Source organism: Eumetopias jubatus, unplaced genomic scaffold (assembly GCF_037043125.1).
Source record: "Eumetopias jubatus isolate StellerSeaLion01/CBP00866 unplaced genomic scaffold, mEumJub1_p1.0 scaffold_17, whole genome shotgun sequence".
Lineage (NCBI taxonomy): Eukaryota > Metazoa > Chordata > Mammalia > Carnivora > Otariidae > Eumetopias > Eumetopias jubatus.
The window spans coordinates 58988190-59003964 of record NW_028274823.1 but is presented as its reverse complement, the minus strand read 5'-3'; the positions used below and the strand labels follow the sequence as shown (position 1 = coordinate 59003964).

The following is a 15775-nucleotide window of genomic DNA, read 5'->3' as shown; positions in this document are numbered from 1 at the left end:
TTCATCAAAGTGGATGAAGATCAGTTCTTGATTGCTGGGAGAGGGTAAAAAAAATCTTAGATATTATGATGGGACCACATTACTACATATCTGTGGAATTAAAATTTCCTGGGGAAGGCTATTAGGGAAAAAGTGTTTTAAAAGACTACTGGGTGGGGGGTGAAAAAAGAAAGCAAAAAAAAAAAAAAAACCACCAAAAAACCCTAAAGGCAGGTTGAGAAACACTGATCTGCGTGCAGTAAGGTCATAGTCTTGTGGACCATGTCTCTGTACATGCTTTGAAAGACTTTTCCATGTGATCTGAGCAGCTGTTTCTTGATACAGGAAATACAGCATGTATGTAATGTGAGTGTTGGGAGAGGCGACAGTCAGATTCTGTCCAAAGGGCATAGTCATTTCAGAATAAAATACCACTTTGCTCAATGCCATTTGAGCTAATGCAAGAGTGGGTGTGAGTGTCACTATGATAGGAATGTGGAAAATGAGAAAACAGGGTGCTTAGCAACTATTGGACCCAGATCTGATCTAAGGTGATCAACATTCTTGTCGGTTCAGAAGGGGTAAGGGACCCAGCGCAACGTATAGTCTTGTGCCTAGCATAGAGCGCAACGCAGAGAACTGGAAGAATTTGAATTACTGTCCTTTATTTATTTATTTATTTATTTATTTATTTGACAGGGAGATAGCAAGAGAGGGAACATAAGCAGGAGGTGTGGGAGAGGGAGAAGCAGGCTCCCTGATGATCAGGGAGCCTGATGCGGGGCTCGATCCCAGGACGCTGAGATCATGACCTGAGCCACCCAGACATCCCTACTGTCCTTTAAACGGTACCCTGGGGCACTTTTGGGGTGGTAGAGGATGAAGAAAAGAGACACTGGTGGGCATGAGCTTGGGTCCCCAGAGTATATATGGCACTTGAGAGAGTAAAACAGCCAATTTTTTTTTCACCGTATCATTATTTTTAATGTCCAGCATTTACAACACGAGGGCCAGAGCTTTCTCCCCAACTCAAGTTTATAAATTCTCAGTTGGCTTGTGAGGCCAATAGGGATACTTCTTCTTGTCTAATCTGGTTTCTGGGAAGACTTCATTCAGGTCCTCAATGGTCATCTGATCAAATGGAATTACATTCCTCATCTTCTCCAGCTCTTTTTCATATTCCTCAATCCTGGCCTTTGAGAGAGACAAAAACTCGGCACAACTTTTCACATCTTCTTTTTCTTCAGCATCCACCTGAACAGTATATTTATCCTCTGGCACAGGAACCTTCAGGGCATTAAACTTCTTCTCAAAGTCATCTACCAAACCAGCCTTTGCCACATTGGCCTTGTAGTAAGCCCAGTCGATAGCAGGTGGTTTCTCAGGGAGAGTAGCCAATCTGGAGGTAAGTGTCTCATTCCAGGATTTCAGGGAGTTAGCAATGGCCTTCTGGTTTCGGGGTATGATCTCCCCAAAAGCTACCCAGTCAATGGTTTTTAGAGCAAGTTTTCACGCAGCCATCTTGAGATCCTTCACCGACCCCGGCGGCCTAGAGTCCACAGCCTAAAACAGCCAATTTTTTGTGATACCCTTCACTTCCTTCAGAGAATTAGTCTGCTACAGGTAGACATTCGGGTATTATCAGTTACTTGTTAAAATACACAAAGCTGTCAAAACATATCATTAAGTGCAAGTATAACTAGGATAAGTTCTCAGAAGTGAAAATGCTGTATCAAAGGAGAGGTTGAATTTGTAATTTTGATAGTTATTGCCAAATTGCTCTCCATAGGGATAATACCATTTTGCACTCCATCAGCATTATATGAGAGTATATATCCCCACAACTTCCCCAAGGGCCTAGGTGTTCAAACATTTTGATGTTTGCTATTTTGATAGGTGAAAAATGTTATCTGTGCCATGTTTAATTTGCATTTTTCTTAAAATTGAGCACCTTTTTACAGGGTCCACCTTGGGATTGTAGTGAAGATCAAATGAGTTATTGCACCATGTAAGGAGTGTATATCATAATATAGCTAACATTCTTTGGATTATAAGTATTATAATGAAATTGTTAGTGTTCTCTCTTAGTGATACCTCATCCTCACTGTGCTAACAACTTTGGTCATATGGTCTCATTGAATCCCCATTACAATCTATGTGACATCTTAAAAAAGGAGGACACTAAAGTTCAGGCTACATGGCATCTCCTGGGTCAGACAGCTCCAAAGGATTGCTCTTTCCCCATCTTAGTGTTCAGGATTAACAGTAATAGGGGCGCCTGGGTGGCTCAGTCGGTTAAGTATCTGCCTTCGGCTCAGGTCATGATCCCGGGGTCCTGGGATCGAGTCCTGCATCGGGCTCCCTGCTCAGCAGGAAGCCTGCTTCTCCCTCTCCTTCTGCCTGCCGCTCCCCCTGCTTATGCTTTCCCCCCGCAGCCCGTCAAATAAATAAATGAAATCTTAAAAAAATAATTACCCGGTAATAGAAATTAGCTTGGTTTGTTTTCTTTTCCACACTTCTGTTTAAAAATAAACATGTTTATACATTATTTAGATGTACCTTTTAAACATAAGGCAGTGTTACATATTTTTCAAGTTGCTTTTTCACTCATCCCTGCTGACTCTTTTTTTATTAACAGCTTTATTGAGATATACTCATATACCATACAGTTCATCTGTTTTGCTGATTCACTTTTGTCATGACATGAACTTGAATTTGTTGTTTTTCCCCAGTAGTGGTAAAAGTTTGTTCTGGCCATTCAGTTTCACTGTGAACAGCAAGTGAAACTAATAAGTAACTGTATTCTCAGTGCATATACACACATACCCATACAATTACATTAAATATGTGTTTGTAAGAGTTCCGGTTGATTTCTGAGAACAGAGAAAATCTTACTAGCCCCTACTCAAATGTAATCTATCAAATTGTTTTCTTAAAGGTTATATTTAGTAGTTGGCATTGTGTGGAGCATATTCTCGTGTACCTATAGACCCCATGTTTTCAAATCCCGCATTTTTAAAAAGTCATGAGATAGGGGCGCCTGGGTGGCTCAGTCGTTACAAAAAGCGTCTGCCTTCAGCTCAGGTCATGATTCCAGGGTCCTGGGATCGAGCCCCGCATCGGGCTCCCTGCTCCGTGGGAGGCCTGCTTCTCCCTCTCCCACTCTCCCAGCTTGTGTTCCCTCTGTCGCTGTGTCTCTCTCTGTCAAATAAAGAAATAAAATCTTTAAAAAAAAAAAAAGTCATGAGATAATAGGGGAACCTGGGTGGCTCAGTCACTTAAGCATCCGACTCTTGATTTCAGCTCAGGTCATGATCTCAGGGTGGTGAAATAGAGCCCCACATCTTGCTTGGTGCTGGGTGTGGAGCCTGCTGAAGGTTCCCTCTGCCCCCTCCCTATCTAAAAAAAATTGTTAGTGTTCTCTCTTAGTGTGATACCTCATCCTCACTGTGCTAACAACTTTGGTCATGGTCTCACTGAATCCCCATCACAATCTATGTGACAACTTAAAAAAGGAGGACTCTAAAGTTCAGGCTACATGGCATCTCCTGGATCAGACAGCTCCGAAGGATTGCTCTTTCCCCATCTTAGTGTTTAATATTAACAGTAATAGGGGCTCCTGGGTGGCTCAGTCGGTTAAGCATCTGCCTTCGGCTCAGGTCATGATCCCGGGTGCTGGGATTGAGTCCTGCATTGGGCAGGAGAGGGAGAAGCAGGCTCCCCGCTGAGCAGGGAGCCCAGTGCCGGACTCGCATTGTTTATTTAGGAACCTGTATATGAGATATAACTGAATGATAAAGGTCAGTTTTTAATTAAGCTCATTAGTTAATGAGAATGTCCTATGTTTGTGGCACGTAAATCTTAAAATGTACTCAGGATCTTTTCATTAGAGGAATGTGTACATTGAAGTCCCGGTATCTTAGATAGGCATATTTGTAAAATTAAAAGCATCGAGTAAAACAAACAGAGCTTCTCTTTTCCTCACTTCTATTTCCCAGTGGTAACTGTTATTAATGTTTTACCTGCCAGCTTTCAGCAGCTTGTTTATTTAGGATGTCTTGCCATGCAATCACTAGATTGATACATACAAGTAATGGCTGCACATTATTTCACAATATGAATATGAGTTTGTTTATTTCATACTTTCTCTAGTATAAATGTTATATTGCATTATAATTTGCTTACCTACATTTCTGCATTTTTAGTTTTGGCATTTGGGTGGATTAAAAAGTTGCATTTATTTTCATTTCCTTGTCTTCTAGGAAAGTCAAACAGCTTTTCGTCCTGTGGATTTCCACTTAAGCAAAGTACATATTCCTGTCTTTTTCTCACTCTTCTATTGAGTGACTTACTTTTCTTGTTGATTGTGGAAGCTCTTTTACATCAAGAATAGTAACTATTTACATGTAGTATGAATATTTTCCTAGACTATCCTTTGACTTTTTATTTTTTTTAATGGCAATGTTTCTCCCACGTTTTTTGACAACTATATATATGAAGAAATAAGTACATTTTACATCCTGATTAAGTGCACAGACACATTACATAAAGGAGTTACATTGTAGCGTTGCCTTGCCGCCTCGGTCAGAAAAGCATCCAACTCTTGATCTCGGGTTGGGTGTAGAGATTTCTTTCTTTCTTTTTTTTTTTTTTTTTAAGATTTTATTTATTTATTTGACAGAGAGAGACACAGCAAGAGAGGGAACACAAGCAGAGGGTAGTGGAAGAGGGAGAAGCAAGCTTCCGGCCAAGCAGGTTGCCTAATGTGGGGCTTGATTCCAGGACCCTGGGATCATGACTGGAGCCGAAGGCAGACGCTTAACAACTGAGCCACCCAGGCCCCCCTGGGTGTAGAGATTTCTTAAATAAATAAAAATAAATAAAAATTTTGAAATTTGAAGATTTATAATGTAATACTTAACTTCTGTTCAATGTAGTGCACTTGTATTTTTCTGTACTATTCCATTAAGACAAAGCACTTGTTTCAAAGCACTAAATTGGTATTGGACCTTGTAGAGTGTGATCAGCAGTTTGCAAAGAACTATGTTATGGTGCCTTTGCTTTAAAAATTGTTCATATAGGAGCACCTGTGTGGCTGTCGTTAAGCGTCTGCCTTCGGCTCGAGTCATAGTCCCAAGGCCCTGGGATCAAGTCCGTAATGGGCTCCCTGATCAGTGGGAAGCCTGTTTCTCCCTCTCCCACTCCCCCTGCTTGTGTTCCCTCTCTCGCTGTCTCTTTCTCTGCCAAATAAATAAAATCGTAAAAAAAAAATTGTTCATATCATATGTATTGAAAATACTTTTTTCCTTTATGGCTTCTCATTTTTTACTCTTGCTTGGGAATATTTTCCCTGCTTTCTACATTTTGTTTTTTGTATTTAAATTATTAATATATCTGTAATTCATAGTACATATTATGAGATGGGGGTCAAATTTCCCCCTTGTCATTATTAAGAAATTGATACATTTCTCCACTGCTTAGAAATGCCATAATTTTGGGGCTCAGTCATTAAGCGTCTGCCTTCGGCTCGGGTCATGATCCCAGGGTCCTGGGATCGAGCCCCACATCGGGCTCCCTGCTCAGAGGGAAGTCTGTTTCTCCCTCTCCCACTCCCCCTGCATGTGTTCCCTCTCCCTGTGTCTCTCTCTGTCAAATAAATAAATAAATAAAAATGTCTAAAAAAAAAAGAAATGCCATAATTTTAATAATAAATTGTTAAATATTTTCAAGTTTATCTGTTAATTTATTACCCTGTATGTTAAGAAATTTAGTTTTTTAGATTAATTTTTTAAAGTTACTATAGAAATGTAATATACGTATAGAAAATATATGTATGATAATTTTATATTTTGATAAATTTTGACAAACTAAACATAACCTGTGTAACCTGTGTGCCCTGATCAAGAAATTAAATACAGTTTATTTCTACTAACTTTTTTTTTTAAAAAGTTTATTTATTTGACAGAGAGAGCACAAGCAGGGGGAGCAGCAGAGGGAGAGAAAGAAGCAGGCTCCCCGTTGAGCAGGGAGCCCGATGTGGGACTCGATCCCAGGACCCTGAGATCATGACCTGAACCGATGGCAGATGCTTATCTGACTGAGCCACCCAGGCACCCCTATTTCTACTAAGATTGTTTAATGTGAAAGAAAAGATTGTTTAATGTTTAATTATACAGTTGGGTAATGCTTATATATTTTATAGCTATTCTGTACTTTGATTTGGTTTTTCAGTCAGTACTCCTGGTTTTTCTATGGACTCAGGTATATCACCTTCATTCAATAGGAAGTCTCCTAATCTTATATTTTTCTCTCCCTGAGGCATTGAATAGAATGTCCAGAGCCATACTAAAGATTAGGAGGTGGAGGTTATCTTTACATTCGCTCCTGACAGCAGTTGGAAATGCCCCTACCGTCTCAATTCCTATGTTGTAATTTTAGATGAGCTGTTGGGTTTTAAAAATAGGGATTAGTAGGGGAAATAGGAGAGTGATTGCTTAATGGGTACAAGGTTTCTTTTAGGGGTGATGAAAATATTCTGGAATTAGACAGAGGTGATTATTGTATAACATTTTAATATACTTAAAAACCACTGCATTTTACGATTTTAAATGGTAAATTGATTAATTTTATTTTGTAGGCATTTCATCTAAAGTTTTTTTTAAAGGGATTATATCATTCCCACTAAACACAATGGCGTAAGTGAAAAGACAAAAAATACTAACTGCTAATAAGAATGTGCAGCAGTTAGAGCTATCATAATTACTGGTGGGAGTGTATATTGAATAACCACTTTAAAAAATTCTCTGGCCTGTCTACTAAAGCCGAAGTTAACATACACATACACACACACTTGATAACCCAGTACTTCCACTCCACCCAATGTGTATATATTATATGTTCACCACAAGATTACAGTAATACTTATACTGGTATACAACCAAAAATAACTCAAATGTCCATCTACAGTACAATCAATAAATACATTGTAATATTTTCATTCAATGAATTACTATACAACAGTAAGAATCAATGGACTGCAACATGGATGAATCACAAGTATAATTTTGAGTGAAAGGAAGTCAGTTATGTAAAGTTTGGAAATAAGCAAAAGAAATCTATGATAGATGTCAAAATAATGGTTACCCTTTGGCAGTGGAATGATGACGAGACGGGAGTTTCTTGGCTGGAATCTGGGCACTTGGGGGGTTCATCTATGAAAATTCAGTTCGCTGTATACTTAGGATTTGTTCACTTCTCTGTGTGTATTTTGTATTTCAGTACAGTTTGCATTAAGATAATAGATATTGCCCATCGAATGGTACCAATGTAAAAATATTTTAAAGATTTATTTGTAGGGGCACCTGGGTGGGTTAGTCAGTTAAGTGTCCAGACTCTTGATTTTGGCTCAGGTCATGATCTCAGGGTCATGAGATTGGACCTGCATCGGGCTCTGCACTGAGCATGGAGCCTGCTTAAGATTCTCTCTCTCCTTCTGCCCCTCACAACCCCGCCACCCACCCCCTTACACTTCCTTGCTCTCTCTCTAAAAAAAAAAAAAAAAAAGATTATTTTGAAAAGCAAATAAGTATACCAAAATATTTACAGGTATGAGTTAATGATATTTGTACTTTATTTTTTTTCTTTTTCCCTCCACACCCCTTTTGGTATTTTATTGAAAAGTAAAAAGCAGGGGCGCCTGGGTGGCTCAGTCGGTTAAGCGGCTGCCTTCAGCTCAGGTCATGATCCTGGGGTCCTGGGATCGAGCCCCATGTCCAGCTTCCTGCTCAGCAGGGAGTCTGCTTCTCCCTCTCCCTCTGCCTGCCACTCTGCCTACTTGTGCTCTCTCTCTATCTCTCTGTCAAATAAATAAATAAAATCTTTAAAAAAAAAGTAAAAAGCAAAAGTAATTTTTTTTCAGGGGCTTTACATTTCATTCATGTTAAATCGTAAAGTTCCTGTGGCTCTTATTCCAATATTTGCATAGATAATATGAGATATTTCTGTGCTTGTTTTGTAGGCATATTTTGTCAACAAACCAGTAAATGGCCCCAAGTCAGAATCCATGGAATACAGGAGGAGCTATGGGGGGGAACAGAGATTGGAATTAAACCCACCTCCCCCTGAAAATGTAACTAAAAATGAAGAAAGTATGACAGGTATTGAAGTGGAGAAGTGGACGCAACACAAGAAATCACATTTAACCGATCATGTCAAAGGCGAATTTAAGGCAATTGTGACAGAAGCTGAAAAATTAAAAAAATCTGAAGATGACAGGAAAAAAGTCCTACTTACTGACTTAATTGAGCCTCAGAAATTGTTTGCACAAACCGTAAGAAACGGCATTAAAAATGTACGCTATTTACCAACCGAAACAAATGTGTCTTTTAAAAAATTCAATATTGAAGAATTTGGCAAGGCATTTGAAAACAAGTCCTATAAATTCCTGAAAGACACTGCCAACCATAATGCCATGAGTTCCATCGCCGCTAGTACGAGCTGTGATCATCTCAAAGGGAGAAATAATGTTTCAGTCTTCCAGAAATCTGGCTTTAACTGCAAGTCTTTTCCAGATCCTGCACCGTTCAACTTAAATAGTCATACTAGTACACACAATGAAAGTGATGAACCAAAATCTCTAGAAAATATACCAAGTAAAGAACCAAAAGGTGGATCTCCAGTTCAACCAAGCCTTCTATCCCTAATGAAAGATAGGAGATTAACACTGGAACAAGTGGTGGCCATAGAAGCTCTGACCCAACTGTCAGAAGCCCCATCAGAAAATTCCTCACCATCAAAGTCAGAGAAGGATGAAGAAACGGAACACAGAACAGCGAGTTTGCTTAATAGCTGTAAAGCTATCCTCTATTCTGTAAGAAAAGACCTCCAAGACCAAAACTTACAAGGGGAGCCAGAAAGCCTTCATCACTATCCATCTTTGGAAAAGCAGAGTTCATGTGACACAGTGGTATTCAATGGCCAAAACATTTCCAAGTCACACAACAGCTCAGCTGCTAACCAGGCACCTACAAAGTCACAGGAATACTCAAAAGTCACAAATTCGGTATCTCTTTTCATACCAAATTCAAATTCACCTAAAATTGACACCAATAAAAATGTTGCTCCAGGTAGAATTACTCTTGATAGTTCTAAGCATTTGCCACCATCTAGTGATAAATTGGGATACTGTAACCAGTCACTGGCCAACAGTAAAAAGATAGACTTAAAAGACGATCCGTCATGTCTAAATACAATACACAGCAAAATAGAGGAAGACGTTGCAACGCAGTTAACACAACTTGCATCAATAATTAAATTCAATTACATAAAACAAGAGGACAGAAAGGTTGAAAGTACACCAACAAGCCTTGTTGCATATAATGTACAGCAAAAATGTAGTCAGGAGAAGGTCACAGTACAACAGAAACCACCTTCCAGTGTACAAAATAATCATAGCTCATCACTGACAAAGCAAAAGAACACAACACAGAAAAAGACAAGAGCTACCCCATCAAGAGATCGGCGGAAAAAGAAGCCTATAGTCATAAGTTGTCAAGAAAATGACCGGAAAAAGCAGGAACAGTTGTCATATGAGTACAGTAAGTTACATGACATTTGGATAGCATCTAAGTTTCAAAGATTTGGTCAGTTTGGTCCACACGACTTTCCCATTCTCTTGGGAAAAATTCCTCCCCTAACCAAAGTATGGAAACCACTGACTCAAACGAGTTCAGCATTAGAACACAAAAAATTATTTCCTCCACTCACTCAGATAAAATTTGAGCGTTATTATCCTGAATTAGCACAGGAAAGAAACATGAAGGTTGAACCGTTGGATTCTCTCCCATTATGCCAGTTAAAAACAGAATCCAGTGGACAGGCGTTTACAGAAAAAGTTGATAATTCTCAGGTACAGCCAACAGTGAATGTCAATCAGAAAGCTCATCCTTTACTCCAGCCCGCCCTTCCAACTAACCAGTGTGCTAATGTCACGGCCGGTGATGACCAAACACAGTTCCCGCGGAATGTTAAAGACCAACTCATGCATCAGAAACTGCCAACATTGCCTGGTATCTCTCATGAAACCCCCTTACCAGACCCAGCACAAATTCTCAGGAATGTCAATGTAGTATGTTCAGGTGGAATTACAGTGGTTTCTACCAAGAGTGAAGAGGACATCTGTTCATCTAGTGTTGGAGCTTCAGAATTTTCCCCAGTAGACAGTGCACAGAAAAGTTTTAATGATTATGCCATGAACTTCTTTACCAATCCTACAAAAAACCTGGTGTCCACAACGAAAGATTCTGAATTGCCAACATGCAACTGTCTTGGTAAGTGTGCACACGTGTGCCTGAGTGCATGCGTGTGTGTGTGTGTTTCTTCTTTGTTTACCTCCATTAATTGCCTTGTCATGACCATATCAAATTTTGGGTTATCTTTTATATGTGGCATTTTTGCCCCATTCGTATACTGGCGAAAATGGACTGAATTCTATACCTATTTTTCTGTTGGACCTCCATTGATTTTGCTCAAATAATTGGGAAATTTTTAATTCATAATTTGGAAACTTTCTCAAGTGGAAAATTTGCTGATTTCTCTTGGCTAAATGTCTCCTAAGTTATTTATTGTGTGTATCATAAGAATGAATTCCTTTAATACTCTATTAGGGTTTATTCTTCCTATATTTAAAAGTATTTCAACGTATAAGTATTTTGTTTAAGAAATATGTTGTATTGTGAGATATACATACACAGAATGTAAAACATACGTGCAGCTTAACAAATAACTATAAAAAGTATCTGTAATTGCCACCCCATTCAAGAACCACAACGGGTTTGTTTCTTTTTCAATGCCTGGTGCTTTTCTGCTCTGCAATACAAAAAATGTCCCTATAAATGAAAATCCAGTCTTGGCCATTGGAGAATTTGTAAACCTCTTGAAATTTTAAAATATGAAATTGTTGTATAATATTGATTGCCTATAAAAAAACAAATAGGTATGTGCAAATAGCTGATTTATGGAGCAATTTATAACTGATATATATTTTGTGCCCTAGCAGTCATTGAAAGAGAACATCCAGGAACTAATAATTAGAATTTTTATCGATGTATTAAAAGCCCTGAGAAAATCTTCCTGGACTAACGATTCTTAGGCAGGCCTTACGAGAAAGTCACTTAGTATTTGAAATACGTGAAAGCTGAATTTGAACCCTGTAGTGATTATTCACTGTCTATGGTCAAATTTCATGTAAGTGATCAAATAAAAGGAATTAATTTACTCAAATGTAGCTGTTATAGAGAGATTAAATAGATTGTGTCATTAAAGTTTCGTAGGCTGCTTGATGCCCTCATTATTTCAGCTTTTATACAACTTATGAGGACAGAATTTGTGAAATAACCTATTTTGAACTCAAATAGTTTAATTATTAAAAGTCTTATTAAAAAAAAAATCTTAAAATATAGCCTCAAATCACAGATTTAAGATTTACCCTGAACAAAGGAAGTTTTTTTTTTTGCCTGAAGTAGGTGTTCATTAGTACATTCCAGAATGGGTAAATGATTGTTTGGAAGGATAAACTATATCATTTTGATTTTTTTTTTTTAAACCACAGTAGAAAAAATAGTGAAGTGTAGCAATGACTTTTTGCTCTTGATTATCTAAAGTACATTGATACTCTGAAGTCAAGCCTTCCATTTCTCCACTCATCATTCAACGCAGTTTTGACAGCCTACCATGTGCTAGGCCCCGGGAATAGGCTCTTTTTAGAAGGATCTCATAATCTGAAAAGGGTGACAATGCTGAGTGGGGTTGAATTGGGAGAATGAAAGGTTCTTGGAGCAGGGACAGAAGAGTATAGTAATGATGCCTTCTGTTCCAGATCTTTTACTGCAAGTCTGATACTGTACCACTACCTTGACTTGTTATATTCATAACATGCCTACAAAGGGAGGATGAGTTATCTCCATTTTACAAGTGAGGAAACTAAGTCATAGGAGGGGGCACAACTAGTAAATGATTAACCTGGAATTAAAAGACAGCAGTCTCAACTTCAGAGCCTATGTTTATAGCCTCCTTCTTCTTGTTTTGAAAATCTGAATTAAGAAAGGGGCAGTATTTTTCTGAATATCATTACAAATGGAAAAGATATCTCAAATTTAAAATGCCATTAAAATGTGTATAGCTGAGCTATTTTACTGTATGCATAACATCAGTAGAATGATTGTCTAGTTTCAAGACTTTATTTATACATTACATTGTAACTCGTCACCCTGTAGGAGTTGAGACACCTAGGCATTTAAAGTTTATTGAGCATCTGCAGTGGACCTGTGATTGTTTTATACATTGTCACATGTTTTTCTATAATCATTACATGTGAGGTTATTGTGCTCATTGTGTAGAAATGGGAACTTAAAAACAAAAAAGCAGGGGTGCCTGTGTGGCTCAGTCAGTTAAGCATCCGACTATTTCAGCTTAGGTCTTGAATTGCAGTCATGAGTTCAAGCCCCACGTTGGGCTCCACACTGGGAATGGAGCCTACTTTAAAACAACAACAACAAAAAAGCAGACCCACTCAGAAATCATCCGTGGAACAATCATATCTAAGAGTAAAAGATTTCCATGGAGGGGCACCTGGGTGGCTCAGTCGGTTAAGTGTCCAGCTCAGGTCTTGATCTGAAGTCCACTTGAGATTCTCTCCCTCTGCCCCTCCCCCTGCACACTCACTCTCTCTCTCTCTAAAATAAAATAAATACAATCTTTAATTTTAAAAAAAGTTTTCCATGGAAGTATTGTGTTATAGCAAACTAAGAGTGATTAACCTCTGGATCATGTTTCCTCAATTTGAGCACTATTGGCATTTCAGATAGGATAATTCTTTGAGGTAGGGGAACTGCCCTCTGCATCCTAGCCTGTTAAGGGGCATCCATGGTCTCTATCCACCAGATTCTAGTAATACACACACACACACATATGCACACACACACGCACACACACCTGCCCAGTTGTAACAACCAAAAATGTTCGCCAAATGTCCACTCAGGAAAGATTGCCCCTGGTTAAGAACCACTGCTCTAGATCATCAGTAATAAGTTAAAATTTGTTCAATGTATCTTAGGAAGCCACAAGAGTAATCCTATATTTTATCTGATATCCAATCAAAATGATTAAATAATGACCTTTTGGTAAGGTGCACCATGGCCAGAAATACATTACTCAGCTATTCTAGTTAGACATGATTCTAAGAGGCCAAGTTAAGAATACTGTTTTTGAGAAATAGTAATTCACAGACATAAAATTTCAAATAGTACAAGGGCTCCTGGCTGGCTCAGTTGGTAGAGCATGTGACTCTTGATCTCAGGATTGTAATTTCAAGCTCCACATTGGGTGTAGAAATTGCTTAAATTAAAATTTTTAAATGATAATAATGATAAATTTAAAAAATAAAATTTCAAATAGTAGTGAAATATGATGCAAATGTCTTCTTGCAGTACCATTCTCTAAAGATAAAACCTCTTTAGAGTTTTTTATATGAATTAATGTTATTATTTTCATTTTGCTTGCAGTTTTAGAAAATTTAAGTTTTTAAAATACACTATTTTTGCAATTTGCTTTGTTAAAAATTTAATGAGATCTCAGGTTTTTCCATGTTTGTAAATATTAGGTTCTTTTTTAAGTTATTTTATTTATTTATTTGAGAGAGTACAAGCATGGGGTGGGGGCAAAGGTAGAGCCAGGAAACGGAGCAGGGAACCTGACCTGGGCTCTATTTCAGGATCCGAGATGGTGACCTGAACTGAAGGCAGACCCTTAACCCACTGAGCCATCCAGGCGCCCAGTGTTTATAAATATTAGTTTAATAGTTTTATTGTTTTCCTCTATATAAACATCCTTAATTTATCCACCTTATCATTTAGTGACAGATGCTAAGTGTGTTTCTCTCTTTCTTTTTTGATATTACAAATAATTGTGACAAGTATGTGTACATTTGCATTACAAATATAATTATGTGAGCATATAGTAGATGAACTCTTAGCAGTGCAATTGCTGGGCTCAGTTTTTTTTTTAAAGATTTTATTTACTTATTTATTTGAGAGAGCGAGAATGAGAGAGAAAGAGAGCACATGAGAGGGGGGAGGGTCAGAGGGAGAAGCAGACTCCCTGCTGAGCAGGGAGCCTGATGCGGAACTCGATCCCGGGACTCCAGGATCATGACCCGAGCCAAAGGCAGTCGCTTAACCAACTGAGCCACCCAGGTGCCCTGGGCTCAATTTTAATAGGATTCTGAGGCCAAGCTTTTAAAGATATATTGCTCTTAGAAAACTTTTAATTTTGCACCTCAATTATTAAAAGATTTCTTTTAAAGCAGGAGATAGGAGAATAAATATGACCCACATCTTAAAATTTTTTGTTTTCCTCCTCTGATGCTTAGAGGAAGAATGAGTTAGGAGGCGCAAGAAAGGAACAAGTTAAATTCTAGGGCCTACTGTCCTAGACTTTAATTATTGAAGTTTACCAAAACCTTGTCAGGATAAATTGTTCTGAATTGAAAAAGAAAAAAAGAATTAATAAAAATAGCTCCTCCTTGCCCCTATGCAATTCTGTAAAGCTTTGGGTCTAATAATCTTATTCCTTCCACAGATCGAGTTATACAAAAAGACAAAGGCCCATATTATACACACCTTGGGGCAGGACCAAGTGTTGCTGCTGTCAGGGAAATCATGGAGAATAGGTGAGGAAATATCCTTCCCTGTTAAAATCATTCATTATTGTGCACCTGACTCAATGCAGAGAGACTATCTCTGGGAACAAATGAAAAGTGAATGGAAAGCCTTCAGGAGTATAATTCGGATGTTTCTTAGGGCCCAGGAAAAGAATAGTGTCCTGGTGTCCCTGCTAAGTAGCTCATCACGTGAGCCTTTGGGCACTCCACAGTACACTCACAAAGCAAGGCTGTCTTTGTTAAATCCAGAAATACTTATTTTGATATCATTGTATAATGGTAGAAATAGTTAAAATACCTCCAACAACACTGCATTCAAATCCCTTAAGCTTGTCTTGGAGCCAGTACATTTTTTAAATGAGTGATCTTTAAGGATAAGTAAACAGAATGGGATAACAAATAAAAATACCTGCCACACAAAAGTAAATTTTTAACAAATGTAAATTTTAACAATCAGGGTGTTGGGTTTCTTCTATAAATCTATACCTTCTGTACCTTAAGATGTTAAAAGGGTATATCACCATTAATTGCAATTATTTTCCCTCCACTGTGTTTTGTACTCAGGTATGGTCAAAAAGGAAATGCAGTAAGGATAGAAATTGTAGTGTATACGGGAAAAGAAGGAAAAAGCTCTCATGGTTGTCCAATTGCTAAGTGGGTAAGTATTTTGTACTTATGCTTTTTTCAAAAATGAATTTATTCCACATATAAAATTAATCAAGTTATTTTCCCTGAAAATGTGGATTAGAAAAGTATTCACTCTCATTATTCCCTGGGAAATAATAAGGAAATGATCTATCTTAGCCTGGGCTTTTTATGTTAAATGAACAAAAGTTCACAATTATTACCACGTGACCTTCATCTCCCCAAGGTCACCACTTTTACCAGTTTTTTGTGTACTTTTCAAGATCTTTTAATGCAGTTATAACAGGATAGCATAAATAAATGGTACTGAACTGTTCATACTGTTTTATAACTTTTCTCTGTCTCTGTATTTTGTGATTATTTCCCAAGTCATTATCCATAGGACCACCTTAATGAGGGTCATACGATTCTGAAAGCAAAACTAAATTTTTTATG

The 15775-nt window shown here is 38.0% G+C and overlaps 1 protein-coding gene and 1 pseudogene across 6 annotated transcripts in view; one reads left to right on the top strand and one right to left on the bottom strand.

Moving 5' to 3' along the window:
- Positions 1–15775, top strand: part of TET1 (tet methylcytosine dioxygenase 1) — a 125166-nt gene that overhangs the window by 64032 nt on the left and 45359 nt on the right. For 4 of the 6 annotated variants that reach the window (XM_088019834.1, XM_028109680.2, XM_088019833.1 and 1 more), the window contains 3 exons: positions 7997–10307; positions 14614–14704; positions 15260–15353. The exons of the other annotated variants lie outside the window; for them this stretch is intronic. In XM_088019834.1, coding sequence (XP_087875960.1) covers positions 7997–10307; positions 14614–14704; positions 15260–15353 — 2496 coding nt within the window. The remainder of the gene's footprint in view (positions 1–7996; positions 10308–14613; positions 14705–15259; positions 15354–15775) is intronic. 6 annotated transcript variants of the gene reach the window in all.
- On the bottom strand, positions 1000–1536 carry LOC114214184 (ATP synthase peripheral stalk subunit d, mitochondrial pseudogene; annotated as a pseudogene).